Source organism: Macrobrachium rosenbergii, chromosome 21 (assembly GCF_040412425.1).
Source record: "Macrobrachium rosenbergii isolate ZJJX-2024 chromosome 21, ASM4041242v1, whole genome shotgun sequence".
NCBI classification, from domain to species: Eukaryota; Metazoa; Arthropoda; class Malacostraca; order Decapoda; family Palaemonidae; genus Macrobrachium; species Macrobrachium rosenbergii.
Window position 1 is genome coordinate 60326773 of NC_089761.1, and position 19983 is coordinate 60346755.

Here is a 19983-nt window from a genome sequence, read left to right on the forward strand (position 1 = left end):
ATGGGGAACCTTGCAACCTGACTGACTGTGCCGGGAATACAAGACCGAAAAAGAATTGAGGAAAATTTGGACAAACGACAGAATCTTCGCAGTTGCTTGTGGGGAACGATGGTAAACATATCCGTGTAAAGAAGCCTCCTCAGTTATGATCTTCAAAGTTTTAATATCTTACACTTATTTCTTAGGACTTGTTGTGTTGTTGAAGGCATGTTTATTAAGAACCCTGCATATAATATCGAGCAACAAACTATCAAGCTATTTGAGTTTAATAACTGTCTTTATGTTTGCACCAAACCCCTTAAGATAGCGGGGGACTCGAACTCGGGTTACTTGCATGACAATGTGAAAACCCATAATGTCGAAATCATTTTTTTTTTTCTGTAATTAGCCAGACCCCACTCCCAGTCGTAGATACAGTTAGGTATACTGTTTTTTGCTTAGGACTGTCTGTAAGTCGACATTCTGACACAAATGAGAGCCTTTAACCACAGCTCATTTAGCTTCAGTACGAATTATAAAAGACAGGTACCCCGTACTGGGTAATCTCGATAGGTCTAATCTGGCTGCAGTTTAGAGTATCCGAGCCAGAATGACATGCAACTCCATACCTGCTTAGGACTGATGTGGCTCCAGTCCGGAGTGGCTGAGCCAAAAACTCGAAGCCTAGCGATGCCTCCGTCGGGGTAGACGTTCAGTCGGATGTGGGTCCACCTTTTCCTGCTCGTTGTCGGAATATAGGTATGGCAGGTGTCTCGGTACCCAGGTCTCGCCTCTGTCATGGGGATGATGAACTCCCACGCCTGAAAGGCCAGAGCCTTTATCTGAGTCTTTAAATGAATTATTGTGTTGATAATATATACCTTAGTTTAATCTGCAAAAGAAACAGTAGCCTATAATCAATTTTGAAATCAGGTAACAATTCAATTATTTGAGCGATGTAGCATGCACACAAACATACACAGTTAAAGGAACTTTTAGTTTTAGCTACCAAAGAATTTTTTCTGTTTAACGGCAATTAGAGAACACAGAGAGGAGACTGGTCACCCTGTACATATCTATGATTTTTCTGTTTTAACCACTGCTCAGTTTGCTGAGACCTCGACATTTTAGAAGTTCTATACTCCATCAAGATAATACCTTCTTTGGCTAGAAATGTGGCTGTAACCTCACTTTTGTGTTTTTAGTCTGTGTTTTACTGGATTGTATATTGATTAGTGTGTTTGTTGTGCCTTTGTACCTTCCGTTTTTGTGACTTAAATTTTTGTATTTTGCTTTATTTTATTTTATTCATTTATATATTTTGACTAGCCATCTTTTAAACGTATTCTTATAATTTTTATAGTAATTTTGCTGTATTATTTTGAATTTTATTATAAGAACTATAATGTCGTCATTTTAATTTTGCAGGTTGATAACGAGTGAGAGTACTGCTCGAAACATGCCCCAATAAAGTTTTGTAAAATGCTGTTCCGGGTTTCGGCCTTGGTGTCCTTACTAAAATCATCATCACTTATTCCTCAAAGAACAGGTAATCTCTACAAATAAATTCTTTAGTAACAGAGATTACATCTCAGAAGGCTTAGATTATTTTTTAGGCCTATAATTCATTTTGCAACATACAGGCAGCTTGAACACAGCCTAAAATTTCAACATTAAAAAAAATTTATTGTAATTCATTTTCCTATTTTGAAAATGGTATGACTGTTGAGCTTGTTAGGTCTATTGTTATAACGCTGCAGAGGTAGTTACGTTGACCAGCCCGAGGAGCATGTTAATTTAAGCGTGCTGTCATTGACGGCACCGATACCCTTATCACGCCGTGCTTTGAGCTAAACAATGTTAAAAAAAAAAAAACTGTTCAAATCACACAGATTACGAATTATACCAATGCATAAAAGGGATCGTCTTTATATAACCATAAGGAAAATAGTGCTGGCTGTGAATTGTCAAAATTGTCGACATTTACAGTACAGTTGTATGACATTAGAAATAGAAATCTGAGATTTTGGACGATACAAAAAGAATCATGTTGCGTCAGATCTGAGCATAGCTGTACATACTGGGTTAATACTCTCTTAGTCTTCCTTGTAACACTTTGCCGATTTAAACTCGCTTTTCCCCTCTCCTGTCGTCCTCCTAAGCTATCTGCAAAATTATCTTAAATCACCCTGATCCTTCCCTTCACTTACGCTACCTTTTTAACACTTATACATGACTATACAATTCTTTCATTTTTCATTTCTCTTATGCCCCATATTCAATGCAGACAGTACATATATCTCAACAACTTCAACTTTTTATTTCATCCGCATTCAGCAGAATACACACACACACACACACATACACACACACACACACACACACACACACATGTGTGTGTGTGTGTATTTATATATATATATATATATATATATATATATATATATATATATATATATATGTGTGTGTGTGTGTGTGTATATATATATATATATATACATATATATCTTTGAGCGTGTGTATGTGTTACTAGAGCAGAGAGAGAAGATTCAGTTAACAACCTCAGATTTCAGCTGCTCGACCTTTGCCATGACATCTTCACAAGCAGCTGACCCCATTTCGCTTCTCCTCTCGGGTATAATTGATTCTTCTGAAAAGGAAGCCCGTTTTAATGTTTCTACGACGACTCAAAATTTAATGACTTCAGTAATAAGATTAAAAGGTCTTCTTTTATACAGCGTGATTGAGCTTTTTTTGGAATCAAAGTTCACATATATATCGACCTTAATTGATACTGAAAGTAAAAGTAAACTATGCAAACCTTCCGACGACAAGACCGCTGCCTGCACGGAAACCCTTGGGACGAAATTTCCTGTAAAATAAGAGGTGTCTGCGTCGATTCCCTCGATCACCCCCGCCACACCTGTCAAACAATGGAATATTGCTGAGTTTCACAGAGCACTGCTTTGGTTCGAAATAATAATGACTTTTCTAGAAAAATAATGAGAACATTTTCATTCATACATTGACGCTCTTTATATTCTCCATAACATAGTACTTTTCAGGCACTGAACAGGCATCTGAGTCTAGGTGGAGAGGAAACAGAATGTCAGTCCGTAACTCATTCTACTCAAAAGAACTTGGTTTAGTTGGTTACAGTCTTCTAAGCAGCGTGAGTTTAGGGTCCACCTGGAAGGATACTTTTTGCGTTCACTTCCTTTTCGGGTTTAGAGCTTTAGTGTAAAGGAAGTAAAAAATATCGGGAGGAAGAGCTGTGGGATGTCTTTGGGGACATTACAATAACAGAGCTTGCGAATGTGACAGATAGAGTAAATATTTCAAGCTGCATCTCAGTTAAGTTCAATATTAATTAGTCATCTCTTTATTTGATCTTTACCTTGAAGTACAGCATGCTAAGGCAATATAGAACTAACAATTTTCTGATCTGACGTAGATATAGCGAAAAATTCATCAGTAAACGAGATTCACATGGACAGTGAACCGTAACCATTATAAGTATAAAGGATCCCAAATGATATGCAATTTTATGCATCTTTAACCACTGACATTTGATAGTCATGTCACAGGAACGGGACACACACACACACACACACACATTATATATATATATATATATATATATATATATATATATATATATATATATATATATATATATATATATATATATAAAATTTCTAAAAGAAGTGCCATTTACAAATGGTGCCAAATGTACCGTTCTAATGGGAAATATTATAGGAAAAACGAAGCTATTTGAAGACAGTATTGAACAAAAGACTTTTAAAAAATTTAAATTGTGGATGATTTCCACAGTAACTAATGGTTATTATCGAAAACAACCGAGGGAATTAATAGTATCATAAGATTCGTTTCGTAACTGTAAAGATAAAAGGAATTCGTAAAGAACTGAAACACAAGTAACAGTTGAGGTTGAATCACTCTTCAGTCATAGCAAGAGAAACTTGGCACACGGCGCTACTTCTCCGATTGCCTGTCTTAGGTCAAGGATGGGTGTTTGATAAACTTCTCTTGTCGTTAAGAAACCATAAACCTTTTTCTATCATATTCATTCAAGCATAGGAGGATATTTACAATGTTCCGGAAGGTTTAAATATCCGGAGATTATTTACAATGTTTAGAAATGTTTAAATCTCCCACACATAATTTTAAATCTTTTAACTTGACTTTTTCGTCAATAGTCAAATAAAATGTGTTGATTCGTGTATGAGTGAAAATAAATGAGATCCAGATTTTTCTTTGAAGAAAAAATGAACGTTCTTTAACACATTTCATAGTCTACGAAACTTAGATATCACCACAAAAGCCTAAGAACATCCTCAAGGATATTTTGCTTATTTAAAACTCGATCTACAACGGACTTGAAGATGTGGCAAGGCTGGTGGTCGACTGCGACCATGGTAAACAGATAAAGGTCAGCTGCTCACTGACCCATTCCAGAAGTCTATTATTATTATTATTATTATTATTATTATTATTATTATTATTATTATTATTATTATTATTATTATTATTATTATTCTAAGGTATCTTTGCACTACACATATATCAATTGCTTAAAAATTATATTACACAATTTATTTCTGTAGAATACGAAGTTGAAATGCCTTCGATTTTTTAGAGACTTCTGAGTTTTTCTTCCCTTGTAAATAGGATTAAACCTTGACAAGTAGGCACAAACTGTGATCGACTCACCTAGCTTAATAATACACCAGTCATGACCTGGTATGCGCTTTCTCCTGGTTTCCCATCCGTCCATCCATTTCCCACACTCTGTGAACAGGCCTTCCCGCCATTCCGCATCACTTTCCTGAAGCAGAAGAGAAGATTGTCAAGCGTCACCATATGCCGGGCATATTTATTGCTGGAATGATATTAATCACAATAATGAAATAAAATAAAAAAAAAACATTCGTCGCCAGTCGTTTGGATGTCAAATGCGATATCCAAAACGGAATTTACAGTATCATCTGGCTTTTAAAACATGTTTACGATATTAAACTTGTATCTTGCTGTACGTTCTGTCGTTTCCCCATTCTTAAATACCATTTAATCGCGTTGTGTGTGTTTGTGTGTGATTCTCTACTCTCTCCATTCTCTTCCATCTCTATCCCTGCTCAGTTTTTAGTTATTAACCAGAGAATTGGAAGGACAAATCAGTTTGTGGTAGTTTTTTACCCGCGCTTTCCTGCTGAGTTCTGTCTAATCCATCGACTCTTCTTGCAGCGATCTAGCCTAACTCAGAGAAAATTCCTCTTGTCAGTTTGTTTCTTACTTGTAAGAAATAAAAGATTATAACAAAGGCAAAAGGACAGAAACAACTGGTAGGGTACTTGTTAAATCTCCACGGATTTCAAAAAGGAAATTGAAGTATTTCACCACTTCCAGAACATGTTCATTTTGAAGAGGATACACACTTCAAGAATGTCACTTTCTTTGTGTTCGTATCTGCTTTCATTTGTGGCTGTTGCACTTCTCTCTTGACTGAAAAAATACTTCGGCATCTTAATTAATTTTCTCTCTTCCTAATGTTATCATATTCTTCTACTCTACCTTACTGTGCACTCTTCAGTTTTATCCATTCAATAACTTTTTACCCGAGGCAGTACTTTCCGGTGTCACAAGTTACCAGCTGATGCCTTATCGGAATGAAGTTGCACAGGATAAGGCCCGGTTCACACGAGGCGGAAACCGCGGCGGCAACTTCGCGGATGCAAAAAGTGGCGATCGTGCACATTTAGGCGGTTACCAGCACCGTTCATTCAGTCAAGGTCTAGAGGTTGCCTATGGCTCGAAACTGGTATACCCACACTGCTACGGTTGACATGACAATACCGAATTGCTTAAGCAGGCTTATGCCAGCACCCAAAAGGTGGGCACAAATCTAGTTCCGAGAACAAAGGCATTAACTTACTGTGCCTAGGCTCGAAACTGCTGGTATACCCATGGCTCAAAAACTGGTATACCCACACTGCTGAGGTTGGCACAACAATAGCGAATTGCTTAAGCAGGCTTGTGCCAGCACCCAAAAGATGGGCACAAATCCAGTTCTGAGAACACAGGCATTAACTTACTGTGCTAGAGATTGCCTATGGCTCGAAACTGGTATACCCACACTGCTGGCATCCCTATTAGGCCAACACCACTCTTGGTGATGATCTTCTCCACCATCCTTCCCTGAATTCTGTTGATGGCCTTGTGGAAGTTCTGCGAGACGTCCAGTTCGATAATCGCTTCTTCCATGTTCTTAAGCCAAGTGAATTTAACCTTTTCACCACTGAATAATATGTAATTGCCATCTTTGCTTTTTCTTGGAAGTTCTAATCGAGAATGAAGTCTTCGCTGCATTGGACCAGACTGATCAGAGTCCAGGCTAAAAATGATAAGTTTGCGATCAGCTTTTTGTTTCCTTGGAGGAGAATCCTTTTGGGGCTTTTGGCTCTCATCCTCATTCCCATGGGGTGCCTCTTTGCATGGAAGTACAATGGTGTTGTGCATCTGGGGCTGCTTGGAGTCCAGGTCGAAGGTAAGTTTGCGCTTAGCTTTTTGTTTCCTTGGAGGAGAATCCTTTTGGGGCTTTTGGCTTCCTTCCACATTCCCCTGGGGTGCCTCTTTGCATGGAAGTACAATGTTGTTGTGCAACTGGGGCTGCTTGGAGTCCAGGTCGAAGGTAAGTTTGCGCTCAGTTTTTCGTTTCCTTGAGGAGAATTTTTGGGGCTTTTTGTTTTCCACATTCCCCTGGAGGAGAATCCTTTGTTGGCATTTGAGGCTGGCTCGAAGGTGATCCTTCCACATTCCCTGGGGTGCCTTCCACTGCCTCTTTGCATGGAAGTAAAATGGTGCTGTGCATATGAGGCTGCTTGGAGTCCAGGTCGAAGGTGATAAGTTTGCACTCAGTTTTTCGTTTCCTTGGAGGAGAATCCTTTTGGGGCTTTTGGCTTCCTTCCACATTCCCCTGGGGTGCCTCTGCATGGAAGTAAAATGGTGCTGTGCATCTGAGGCTGCTTGGAGTCCAGGTCGAAGGTGATAAGTTTGCACTCAGTTTTTCGTTTCAGGAGAATTTTCTTTTCCACATTCCCCTGGGGTGCCTCTTTGAATCCTTTTTGGGGTCTTTTTGCCTCAGTTCCACATTCCCTGGGGTGCCTCTGCATGGAAGTAAAATGGTGCTGTGCATATGAGGCTGCTTGGAGTCCAGGTCGAAGGTGATAAGTTTGCGCTCAGTTTTTTGGGGCGTTTCCTTGGAGGAGAATCCTTTTTTTCGTTTCCTGGGGCTTTTGGCTTCCTTCCACATTCCCCTGGGGTGCCTCTGCATGGAAGTAAAATGGTGCTGTGCATCTGAGGCTGCTTGGAGTCCAGGTCGAAGGTGATAAGTTTGCACTCAGTTTTCGTTTCCTTGGAGGAGAATCCTTTTCCAGGTCGAAGGTATAAGTTTGCGCTCAGGGCTTTTGGCTTCCTTCCACATTCCCCTGGGGTGTCTCTTTGCATGGAAGTAAAATGGTGTTGTGGATCTGAGGCTGCTTGGAGTCCAGGTCGAAGGTGATAAGTTTGCACTCAGTTTTTCGTTTCCTTGAGGAGAATCCTTTTGGGGGCTTTTTGGCTTCCTTCCACATTCCCTGTTTGGTGTTGTGCATCTGAGGCTTTGGAGTCCAGGTCTGAGTAAGTTTGCACATTTTTCGTTTCCTTGGAGGAGAATCCTTTTGGGGCTTTTGGCTTCCTTCCACATTCCCCTGGGGTGCCTCTTTGCATGGAAGTAAAATGGTGTTGTGCATCTGAGGCTGCTTGGAGTCCAGGTCGAAGGTGATAAGTTTGCACTCAGTTTTCGTTTCCTTGGAGGAGAATCCTTTTTTGGGGCTTTTGGCTTGTTCCCTGGGGTGCCTCTTTTGGAGTCCAGGTCGAAGGTTTTGGCTTCCTTTTGGGGTTTTTGGCCACATTCCCTGGGGTCTGATGGCTAAAATGGTGTTGTGCATTTGAGGCTTGGAGTCCAGGTCGAAGGTGATAAGTTTGCACTCAGTTTTTCGTTTCCTTTGGGGCTTTTGAGAATCCTTTTGGGGCTTTTGGCTTCCTTCCACATTCCCCTGGGGTGCCTCTTTGCATGGAAGTAAAATGGTGTTGTGCAACTGCATCTGAGGGTGTTTGGAGTCCAGGTCGAAGGTGATAAGGCTTTGCACTCAGTTTTTGCGTTTTTCCTTGGAGGAGAATCCTTTTGGGGCTTTTGGCTTCCTTCCACATTCCCTGGGGTGCCTCTTTGCATGGAAGTAAATGGTGTTGTGCATCTGAGGCTGCTTGGAGTCCAGGTCACTCAGTTTTTCGTTTCCTGAGAGGAGAATCCTTTTTGGGGCTTTTTGGCTTCCTTCCACATTCCTGGGGGTGCCTCTTGCATGGAAGTAAATGTTGTTGTATAGTCCAGGTCGAGGTTTCCTTGAGGAGAATCTTTGCACTCAGTTTTGCATGGAAGTAAAATGGTGTTGTGCATTTGAGGCCTTGGAGGAGAATCCTTTTGGGGGGCTTCTTTTCCCTGGCTTTGCATGGAAGTAAAATGGTGTTGTGCATCTGAGGCTGCTTAGAGTTCCACATTCCCATCTGAGGCTGCTTGGAGTCCAGGTCGAAGGATAAGTGCCTCTGCATGCATGGAAGTAAAATGGTGTTGTGCATCTGAGGCTGCTTGGAGTCCAGGTCGAAGGTGATAAGTTTGCACTCAGTTTTTCGTTTCCTTGGAGGAGAATCCTTTTGGGGCTTTTGGCTTCCTTCCACATTCCCCTGGGGTGCCTCTTTGGGGCTTTTGGCTTCCTTCCACATTCCCCTGGGGTGCCTCTTTGCATGGAAGTAAAATGGTGTTGTGCATCTGAGGCTGCTTGGAGTCCAGGTCGAAGGTGATAAGTTTGCACTCAGTTTTTCGTTTCCTTGGAGGAGAATCCTTTTGGGGCTTTTGGCTTCCTTCCACATTCCCCTGGGGTGCCTCTTTGCATGGAAGTAAAATGGTTCTTGTGCATCTGAGGCTGCTTGGAGTCCAGGTCGAAGGTGATAAGTTTGCACTCAGTTTTTCGTTTCCTTGGAGGAGAATCCTTTTGGGGCTTTTGGCTTCCTTCCACATTCCCCTGGGGTGCCTCTTTGCATGGAAGTAAAATGGTGTTGTGCATCTGAGGCTGCTTGGAGTCCAGGTCGAAGGTGATAAGTTTGCACTGTTTTTCCTGGAGAATCCTTTTTAAGGCTTTTGGCTTCCTTCCACATTCCCTCTTTTGGGGGGTGCCTCTTTGCATGGAATAAAATGGTTCTTGTGCATCTGAGGCTGCTTGAGTCCAGGTCGAAGGTGATAAGTTTGCACTCAGTTTTTCGTTTCCTTGGAGGAGAATCCTTTTGGGCTTTTTTGCCTCCTTCCACATTCCCCTGGGGTGCCTCTGCATGGAAGTAAAATGGTTGTTGTGCATCTGAGGCTGCTTGGAGTCCAGGTCGAAGGTGATAAGTTAGCACTCAGTTTTTCGTTTCCTTGGAGAAGAATCCTTTTGGGGGTTTTGGCTTCCTTCCACATTCCCCTGGGGTGCCTCTTTGCATGGAAGTAAAATGGTTCTTGTGCATCTGAGGCTGCTTGGAGTCCAGGTCGAAGGTGATAAGTTTGCACTCAGTTTTTCGTTTCCTTGGAGGAGAATCCTTTTTTGGGCTTTTGGCTTCCTTCCACATTCCCATTCCCCTGGGGTGCCTCTTTGGGGCTTGCCTCTGCATGGAAGTAAAATGGTGCTGTGCATATGAGGCTGCTTGGAGTCCAGGTCGAAGGTGATAAGTTTGCACTCAGTTTTTTTCGTTTTGGGGCTTGGAAGAATCCTTTTGGGGCTTTTGGCTTCCTTCCACATTCCCCTGGGGTGCCTCTTTGCATGGAAGTAAAATGGTGTTGTGCATCTGAGGCTGCTTGGAGTCCAGGTCGAAGGTGATAAGTTTGCACTCAGTTTTTCGTTTCCTTGGGAGAAGAATCCTTTTAACTGGGGCTTTTGGCTTCCTCCCACATTCCCACATTCCCCTGGGGTGCCTTTGCATGGAAGTAAAATGGTGTTGTGCATATGAGGCTGCTTGGAGTCCAGGTCGAAGGTGATAAGTTTGCACTCAGTTTTTCGTTTCCTTGGAGAAGAATCCTTTTGGGGCTTTTGGCTTCCTTCCACATTCCCCTGGGGTGCCTCTTTGCATGGAAGTAAAATGGTGTTGTGCATCTGAGGCTGCTTGGAGTCCAGGTCGAAGGTGATAAGTTTGCACTCAGTTTTTCGTTTCCTTGGAGAAAGAATCCTTTGGGGTGCCTGGGGAAGTAAAATTTTTTTGGCTTCCTTCCACATTCCCCTGGGGTGCCTCTGCATGGAAGTAAAATGGTGCATGAGGCTGCATAGGTCGAGTGATAAGTTTGCACTCAGTTTTCGTCCTTGAGGAGAATCCATTTGGGGCTTTTGGCTTGGGTGTCCAGGTCGAAGGTGATAAGTTTGCCCTGGGGTGCCTCAGTTTTCGTTTCCTTGGAGAAGAAGAATCCTTTTGGGGCTTTTGGCTTCCTTCCACATTCCCTGGGGTGCCTCTGCATGGAAGTAAATGGTTCTTGTGCATCTGAGGCTGCTTGGAGTCCAGGTCGAAGGTGATACATTCCCTGTTTGCACTCAGTTTTTCGTTTCCTTGGAGGAGAATCCTTTTTCGGGGAATCCATTTTTCCTTCCACATTCCCTGGGGTGCCTGTGCATGGAAATAAATGGTTCTTGTGCATCTGAGGCTGCTTGGAGTCCAGGTCGAAGGTGATAAGTTTGCACTCAGTTTTTCGTTCGGAGGAGAATTTTGGGGCTTTTGAGGAGAATTCCTTTGGGGCTTTTGGCTTCCTTCCACATTCCCTGGGGTGCCTCTGCATGGAAGTAAAATGGTTCTTGTGCATCTGAGGCTGCTTGGAGTCCAGGTCGAAGGTGATAAGTTTGCACTCAGTTTTTCGTTTCCTTGGAGAAGAATCCTTTTGGGGCTTTTGGCTTCCTTCCACATTCCCCTGGGGTGCCTCTGCATGGAAGTAAAATGGTTCTTGTGCATCTGAGGCTGCTTGGAGTCCAGGTCGAAGGTGATAAGTTAGCACTCAGTTTTTCGTTTCCTTGGAGAAGAATCCTTTTGGGGCTTTTGGCTTCCTTCCACATTCCCCTGGGGTGCCTCTGCATGGAAGTAAAATGGTTGTTGTGCATCTGAGGCTGCTTGGAGTCCAGGTCGAAGGTGATAAGTTAGCACTCAGTTTTCGTTTCCTTGGAGAAGAATCCTTTTGGGGCTTTTGGCTTCCTTCCACATTCCCCCTGGGGTGCCTCTTTTGCATGGAAGTAAAATGGTTCTTGTGCATCTGAGGCTGCTTGGAGTCCAGGTCGAAGGTGATAAGTTTGCACTCAGTTTTTGCGTTTCCTTGGAGGAGAATCCTTTTGGGGCTTTTGGCTTCCTTCCACATTCCCCTGGGGTGCCTCTGCATGGAAGTAAAATGGTGCTGTGCATATGAGGCTGCTTGGAGTCCAGGTCGAAGGTGATAAGTTTGCACTCAGTTTTTCGTTTTGTGCATTGAGAAAGAATTTGCACTCAGTTTTCTTTTGGGGGGCTTTTGGCTTCCTTCCACATTCCCTGGGGTGCCTCTGCATGGAAGTAAATGGTTCTTGTGCATCTGAGGCTGCTTGGAGTCCAGGTCGAAGGTGATAAGTTTGCACTCAGTTTTCGTTTCCTTGGAGAAGAATCCTTTTCCCTGGGGCTTTTTGGCTTTTGGCTTCCACATTCCCCCTGGGGTGCCTCTGCATGGAAGTAAATGGTTCTTGTGCATCTGAGGCTGCTTGGAGTCCAGGTCGAAGGTGATAAGTTTGCACTCAGTTTTTCGTTTCCTTGGAGGAGAATCCTTTTGGGCTTTTGGCTTCCTTCCATTCATTCCCTGGGGTGCCTCTGCATGGAAGTAAAATGGTTCTTGTGCATCTGAGGCTGCTTGGAGTCCAGGTCGAAGGTGATAAGTTAGCACTCAGTTTTTGTTTCCTTGGAGAAGAATCCTTTTGGGGCTTTTGGCTTCCTTCCACATTCCCCTGGGGTGCCTCTGCATGGAAGTAAAATGGTTCTTGTGCATCTGAGGCTGCTTGGAGTCCAGGTCGAAGGTGATAAGTTAGCACTCAGTTTTTCGTTTCCTTGGAGAAGAATCCTTTTGGGGCTTTTGGCTTCCTTCCACATTCCCCTGGGGTGCCTCTGCATGGAAGTAAAATGGTTCTTGTGCATCTGAGGCTGCTTGGAGTCCAGGTCGAAGGTGATAAGTTTGCACTCAGTTTTTCGTTTCCTTGGAGGAGAATCCTTTTTTTGGCTTCCTTTTCCTGGGGTGCCTTTCCACATTCCCTGGGGTGCCTCTGCATGGAAGTAAAATGGTGCTGTGCATATGAGGCTGCTTGGAGTCCTCAGGTCGAAGGTGATAAGTTTGCACTCAGTTCTTCGTTTCCTTGGAGGAGAATCCTTTTGGGGCTTTTGGCTTCCTTCCACATTCCCCTGGGGTGCCTCTTTGCATGGAAGTAAAATGGTGTTGTGCATATGAGGCTGCTTGGAGTCCAGGTCGAAGGTGATAAGTTTGCACTCAGTTTTTCGTTTCCTTGGAGAAGAATCCTTTTGGGGCTTTTGGCTTCCTTCCACATTCCCCTGGGGTGCCTCTGCATGGAAGTAAAATGGTGCTGTGCATATGAGGCTGCTTGGAGTCCAGGTCGAAGGTGATAAGTTTGCACTCAGTTCTTCGTTTCCTTGGAGGAGAATCCTTTTGGGGCTTTTGGCTTCCTTCCACATTCCCTTGGGGTGCCTCTTTGGATGGAGGTAAAATGGTGATAAGTTTGCTCTCAGCTTTTTGTCTCCTAGGAAGAGAGTCCTTCTCTTCCTTTGGTGTCCTATTCCCTTCTACACCTTTACACCCTCAAATTAAAAAGATTGAACATCGTTTTAGAAAAGTTGACTTTCATATTAAAAAAATTGAACTTCATATTAAAAATGTTGACTTTTATATTAAAGAAATTGAACCTGAAATGAAAAAAGTTGACTTTCATATTAAAAAAGTTGACTTGTATATTAAAAAAGTTGAAGTTATATTCAAATTAAAAATTTGGGCACTCTATTTAAAAAAGCTGTATTTCAAATTGAACACATTGACATTCAATATACAACAAATGAAATTTAATTTGAAAATGTAATACAATCTGAATGTGGGTAGCGAGAATTTAAAAATTCTTGAATCTCGAGAATTGCAAATTCTCAGTTCCAGAGAATTTGAAAATTCTCATTTCCAGAGAATTTAAAATTCTCAAATCTCGAGAATTACAAATTCGCGATTCCAGAGAATTTCAGAATTCTTAAATCTCAAGAACTACAAATTCTCGATTATCGAGAAAGTAAAATTTCTCGAATATATAGAATTTCAAATTCTCGAATCTCGAGAATTTCAAATTCTCAAATCTCGAGAATTTCAAATTCTCGAAAATTTCAAAATTCTCAATTCATTCTTGATTCTCGAGAATTGAAAATTCTCGAGTCTAGAGAATTTCAAATTCTCGAATCTCGAGAAGTGAAAATTCTCGATAATATCAAATTCTCGATTCTTGAGAATTTCAAATTCTCGAATTTCGGGAATTTAAAAATTTTCGAATCTTGAGAATGACAAATTCTAGATTATCTACTGAGAATTGCATATTCTTGAGTCTCGAGAATTTCTACTTCTCGATTCTCGAGAATTTCTAATTCCCGATTCTCGAGAATTTCAAATTTTCGATTCTCGAGAAAGTCAAATTTCTCGAATATCGAGAATTTCAAATTCTCGAATCTCGAGAATTTTAAATTCTCAAATCTCGAAAATTGAAAATTATCGATTTTCGTGAATTTCTAAATTCTCGAATCTCGAGAATTGCAAATTCTCGATTCCCGAGATTGCCTATTCCTGATTCTCGAGAACTGTAAATTCTCGATTCTCGAGAATTGAAAATTCTCGATTCTCGAGAATTGAAAATCTCGATTCTCGAGAATTGAAAATTCTCGATTGTCGAGGATTGAAAATTCTCGATCTTGTTATTATCAAATTCTCGATTCTTGAAAATTTCAAATTCTCGAATCTCGAGAATTTTAAAATTATCAATTCTCGAGAAATGCAAATTCTAGGTTCTCGAGAATTTGAAATTCTCAAGAATCGAGAATTCGAAATTCTCAGGAATCTAGAATTTGCAATTCAATAGATTCGAGAATTTTAGAATTTTCGAGAATCGAGAATTTGCAACTCTCGAGATTCGAGAATTTTGAAATTCTCGAGAATCGAGAATTTGACATTCTCGAGAATTAAGAACGTGAAGTCTTCTAGAATCAAGAATTTGAAGTTCAGTTTCTTTAATATGAAAGTCAACATTTGTAATATGAAGTTCAATTTTTTCAATATGAAAGTCTACACTTTTCATTTTAAGTTCAGTTTTTTAATATGAAAGTCTACATTTTTCCTTTGAAGTTCAATTTTTTATTATGAAAAATTTACATTTTTCATTTGAAGTTCAATTTTCTAATATGAAAGTCTACATTTTTCTTTTGAAGCTCAATTTTTCATTATGAAAAATTTACATTTTTCATTTGAAGTTCAATTTTTTAATATGAAAGTCTACATTTTTCATTTGAAGTTCAATTTTTTAATATGAAAGTCTACGTTTTTCATTTGAAGTTAAATTTTTTAATATGGAAGTCAACTTTTTAAAATGAAGTTAAATTTTTTTCATTTGAGGGTGAAAAGGTGTAGAGCTCTAGTCAGATCATTCTTAATTATATTAATCTTATTCTTGAAGTCAGGGCTCTGCCTCACTGACTAGAGCATTGTACCTTCCGCCTCGCACCAGATCATTAATTTGAGCCTCGTACATCTCTTTGGTATTTCCTTTCAACTCTTCCTTCTCTTTGAGAATTTGGGATACCATCTCAGTTTGGGCTCTGTTTTGTTCCTCGGCCCTTTCCAGTTCCTCTTTCAACAGGTCAATTGAATGTTCCATCTCATCCTTTGTTTTTTGGTGTTCTTCAACCGAAGCCTCTTTATTATCAATTTCCTTCTGCAGCTGGTCATTCCTTTACTGGAGTTCACTGATTTATTTAAATACACACACACACACACACACACACACACACACATATATATATATATATATATATATATATATATATATATATATATATATATATATATATATTGATGGCATATATGTAAAGTCCCCACTGAGCAAGTTTTCTATGATGAACAACCCATTTTCTTCAATACTGCTCCTATAGGATCGGGTCAAGCAGAATCAGCCATATTTTTCCTATATAAATTTGTATCTATTACTAATTTATTTGTATCTGCTTCTTTTGCACATGCGTTAGAATGTTGTTATGTCAATCCTTGTCAACTCGCTTTTTACATTACTTGTATTTATCCACTGTAATTATTGCCGAGAGTAATTGCTCAGGTCACCGAAATTCTATTGTATTCCTCTGTGTGACGTCCACACGGTGCTTTATAAGCAGCCTGCATTCTGAATAAAGTAGCAGTACCTTTCCTCCTGCTCATTATTTTGCACCTCTTAAAGTGGTGACCCCAGAGTGGTTCCTGGAGCCATTAGCGGACTCAGACGGAGACCTAGTCTTGGCTCCATGAACTACCCCACGCCCCTAACAGACTAAACACGGCGCTGTAACCAGCGTTCAGGCGTGCTGACTCTCGTCGGCAAATCACCAGTGTAATTAGCGGACCCACATGGAGCGCTCCCAAGTGCATACTGACGCGAGTATCCCACTCTAATTAAGAGGGCAATAGTGAGTATGGACGCAGACATTCCCTCCCACTTACAGTTAACCGCGAACATCTACCTCGCACATGTCCCACCCGTGCCCTCTCCCGTGCCAAGAATCACGCACTCCTCCACGCCGCTACCCGCGCTGCCAATCCCAGTGGAACAGACTAAATCCGCCCTCGCCATAAAGCTGCCGCCCTTGGACGCATATACCCTGCTGGTCGAGGATCTGATCAGGGTGGCACAGCAGCTGACGGATTCCACAAAGGTGGGCAAGCGGGCGACCATGCCCGCACACTCCGCCAACTGCCTCCTGCTGGAGGCCCCAACCATGGAGCCCGTCAACGCCGTCAAACAGAAAAGGCCGTCCCACCAGCAGACGAGGGAGGGGCCAGGGCTTTGCTATTACCACCGGAGGTTCCGGAGAGCTGCCAGGAGATGCAAAGCCCCCTACCCTTTCTTCCCTTCAAAAAACGGAGGAGGCAGCGGCCAACCCCACAGGCCGCCATAGCAGCAGCAGCAGAAACACCCAGTGGCCCCTTACCATTAGGTTTTTACGTCCGCAACACCATCTCTGGCAGGATGATGTTGGTTGACACTGGAGCCATGCGTTCAGTGTTTCCGCCTTCCAGAGAGGACCGTAGATGCCCGCCAAACCCGACTGCCTCCCTGACGGCTGCAAACGGGTCCCCCATCCTCTCCTACGGCACCAAGCTCCTGTCGATCTCCATCCTTGGCCGGAGGTACAGCTGGGAATTCATCATTGCAGACGTCAGGACCCCACTCCTAGGGATGGACTTCCTCGCCCACTTCAGACTGGCAGCCGACGTCGGCTGCAAACGCCTGCTGGACACCAAGTCCTGCCAGTCCCTGCCCTTGTCGCCGGACCCCAAGGAGCCCGCCATCTGTTCCGTCACGCCCCACCAGTATGGTTCCCTCCTGAAGGAGTTCCCGGAGGTCTTCAAACCCAAGCTCCGCCAGATGCCCAGGGCTCCTGCCAAAAACGGGTTATACCACTACATCAAGACGAAGGAACCCCTGACGCATGCAAAGTTTCGACTGCTTCCCCTGCAGTGTCTCCAGGAGGCCAAAAAGGCCTTCGCTGAGATGGAGAGGATGGGCATATACAGGAAGGCTCCCAGCCCGTGGGCCTCCCCCCTTCACATGGCGCAGAAAGTGGACGGCACCTGGCCCTGCAGCGGCTACAGGTGGCTGAACCTTGCAACAGAGCCCGACCACCATCCCCAGCCAAACATGCAGGACCTGACGGCCTCTTTCCACGGGGCCAAAATATTCTAAAAAATGGATCTTTTAAAGTTTTATTTTCAGGTACCAGTAGCGCCGGAGGACATCCCCAAAACCGCCATCATCACGCCCTTCAGGTCCTACGTCTTCGCCTTCTCCACCTTCAGCCTGAGGAACGAGGGCGCGACCTTCCAGAGGTTGATGGACAGCATCTTGGGGGACCTGGACTTCGTCGTCTGCTATGTCGATGATATCCTAATCTTTTCCAGATCCTGGGAGGAACACCTGCGACACATCCAGAAGGTACTGCAGCGCCTGCAGGAAAGTGGCCTCGTCGTCAGGTTCGACAGGTGCACCTTTGGCATCGAGAAGGTGGAATTCCTGGGCCACGAGATATCCCCCAGGGCATCCGCCCATCAGGGCCATACAAGAATTCCTCGGGATGGTCAACCACTACAGAAGATTTATCTTGGGGACTGCTCACACCATGGCCCCCCTGACGGAGGTCCTGAAGGGTACGTCCAAAGTCCTTAGTGTGGGGCCCTAACCACCCTCTCCAGTTGACATCGAGGAAGCGAGGCCCCCTTCATCACCCCAGCAGATACCTACTTTGATCAGACGTTGCCTCCGTCTTGGGGGGGGGAGTATTGTAAAGTCCCCGCTCAACACGTTCTCTATAGTGAACATCCCGTTTTCTGCGGTGCCTTCACATCGACCTAGGGTCGACCAGAACATTCGTTTATCACCATAATTGTAAATGGTATATTTACTGTCTTTCCAAATGATCATGCTTTATGTACATGTAACGAAGTATTTATGTTATGCGTCAGACATTATTGATCACCATGTTTTCTGTATGAACCTGTCCTGTTTTTGGAGAGAATTAGTTTGACCTCAGGTCACCTGTAAATCTTTGTGCCTGCGGTCTCTACGAAGTACAAAAACGTCCGCATCCCGCTTTATAAGCGGCTCACTTCATCAATAAACTATTACGGGCTGCTCTAGGAGCAAGAGCCCGTGCTGGCACAAGGCCAGCTAAATCTGAAACAACAACATCAATAAACCAGCAGTACTTGTCTTCCTGCTCATTATTTCTCACCACTCTCACAGTACTGACGGTGGATGAAACTCACTTGAAACCATATTTTGACTATAAAGGCGAAAATTCATTACACTTGTTGAGATGTACCAGTAATAATTGGCTTGGCCAGAAAGATACAAATAAAACAATGAAGTTCCCACTGTTCTCCTTTGATGGAAATCATATTTTAGAAAATGAAATTCATTATACACCATTCAGCTCTGTAAAAACTTCATGAGATAGAAGATGGTTTACTCTTGAAACATTATTATTAACTGCCATGAAAAGCGTTCTTCTCACCCACCTTTGAGAAACAAAGTGTTCATTTAGCTTTACAAATATTCAATGAGTATCTCATTCGAGCTTTACTAACCCTTGGAAAAAATCACTGTCTCTCTTTTTATTCAGAAGTTGCAGATTGTGTAATTTTTTTTTTTTTACATTACATTTGATGGACAATAATGAATGTAAAATCTCCATATAAAGGTCAAAGGTTAAATAATAAATGTGCTGCTCCAATAATTAATGAAGGTCACTGTACAGAAAAAATAGCAAAATTAATAGGATTGGTTTCTAACATTTTATTGAATAATTATTGTTCCCAAGAAAATAACTATATTGTAGTTAACAAAAAGTTGAATAAAAGGAGAGAGTTAAAAACTTCAACTACCGAATAATAGCTGTATGTAAAAATAATAGAATAAAAAGAGAAAGCTAGAAACTTCAACTACCAAATAAAATAGAATAAAAAGAGAAAACTAGAAACTTCAACTACCAAATAATAGCTGTATGTAAAAGACAGTAATTAAGGTATTTCATTCACATATAGTAGAGTAAACCAATGCACTTCCGTCTTGTAATCTGACGTTAACACTATGTATAAAAAATTTTTAATACAATGATAGACGTGTTTGTACTTCGGTGTATACTATATCTCTGCTATATTATAAACTGTAAATAAATTCTTTTGTTTCAGTATTTTATATTAATCTCTTAACCTGTGTTTCGAGTTATTATCTGGTGTACACAAGTTAGTGTGGACGAAAAAAAAAAGCAAATTAACTAATTACTATAACTGGCAAGCAACAAATTTTCTATTTTGGTGACGTTTTGTTTACATTTCTTTCGTCTGGGAACGTAGTCAGTGCTAGCGACTCGGACTACCGTTGCTTACGTCACAATACATCGAACAGGCGTTGTCTCTCGGTGGTCTTGCTTAGTCTTCATTTTAACGTGTGACTGTGGCGCAGGCAAATCCCCCCGGTCCTCATGAACAGGCTCCACTAAACACGTGTATCTCTAATCGCGCGGTTGCCATGCAGGGAAACTCAGACCGCGCGGATAACAAAACCGCTCGGTGGTGTGTTTGTGTACATCCTCACGCTCTGACACTGACTTTGTATTCACCGTGTGTGAACAGCGCCTAAAGCAGACCAGCTTTTATAGCCAGCTGTAGTGGCCACAACGCTGACAATTATGTAACCGTCGGCGAGTGGTCTACTGTTGTGTTTGGTCATTTGAACATATTTTTTGGTTGTTTTTTATTTGATTTGCTTTTTATCTGTTTGACATCGTTGTTTGTAACATTTTTGCTGTTTATTCATTGTTTGCTGTTATGTAAATGTTTAGTCAATGATTTGTAAATACAAATGGAAGCAACTCGCAAGAAGCTGGTCTCCCTGAAAGCTGAAGCTGCTCAATAAGAAATTCATTCTTACCTTCAAGATGTTTTCTGCTACGGCAAACCAGTCGTCGGTGGCGAACAAGACTTTTCCTCCCAACTGAAATAAAGAAAAGGGGACGGAAATTCAAAATACTTGTAAGGTTCGAAACTGAGGCTTTCAAATGTCTGAGATACGC

General features: G+C 42.1%; 1 protein-coding gene across 1 annotated transcript in view; it reads right to left on the reverse strand.

Moving 5' to 3' along the window:
* LOC136850227 (allantoicase-like) overlaps positions 1-19983 on the reverse strand; it is a 46755-nt gene that overhangs the window by 12525 nt on the left and 14247 nt on the right. The window contains exons 2-6 of the mRNA XM_067123866.1: positions 19842-19904; positions 4714-4828; positions 2801-2902; positions 2541-2629; positions 609-800 (exon numbers count right to left, since the gene is read on the reverse strand). Of these exons, the coding sequence (XP_066979967.1) occupies positions 609-800; positions 2541-2629; positions 2801-2902; positions 4714-4828; positions 19842-19904 (561 nt within the window). The remainder of the gene's footprint in view (positions 1-608; positions 801-2540; positions 2630-2800; positions 2903-4713; positions 4829-19841; positions 19905-19983) is intronic.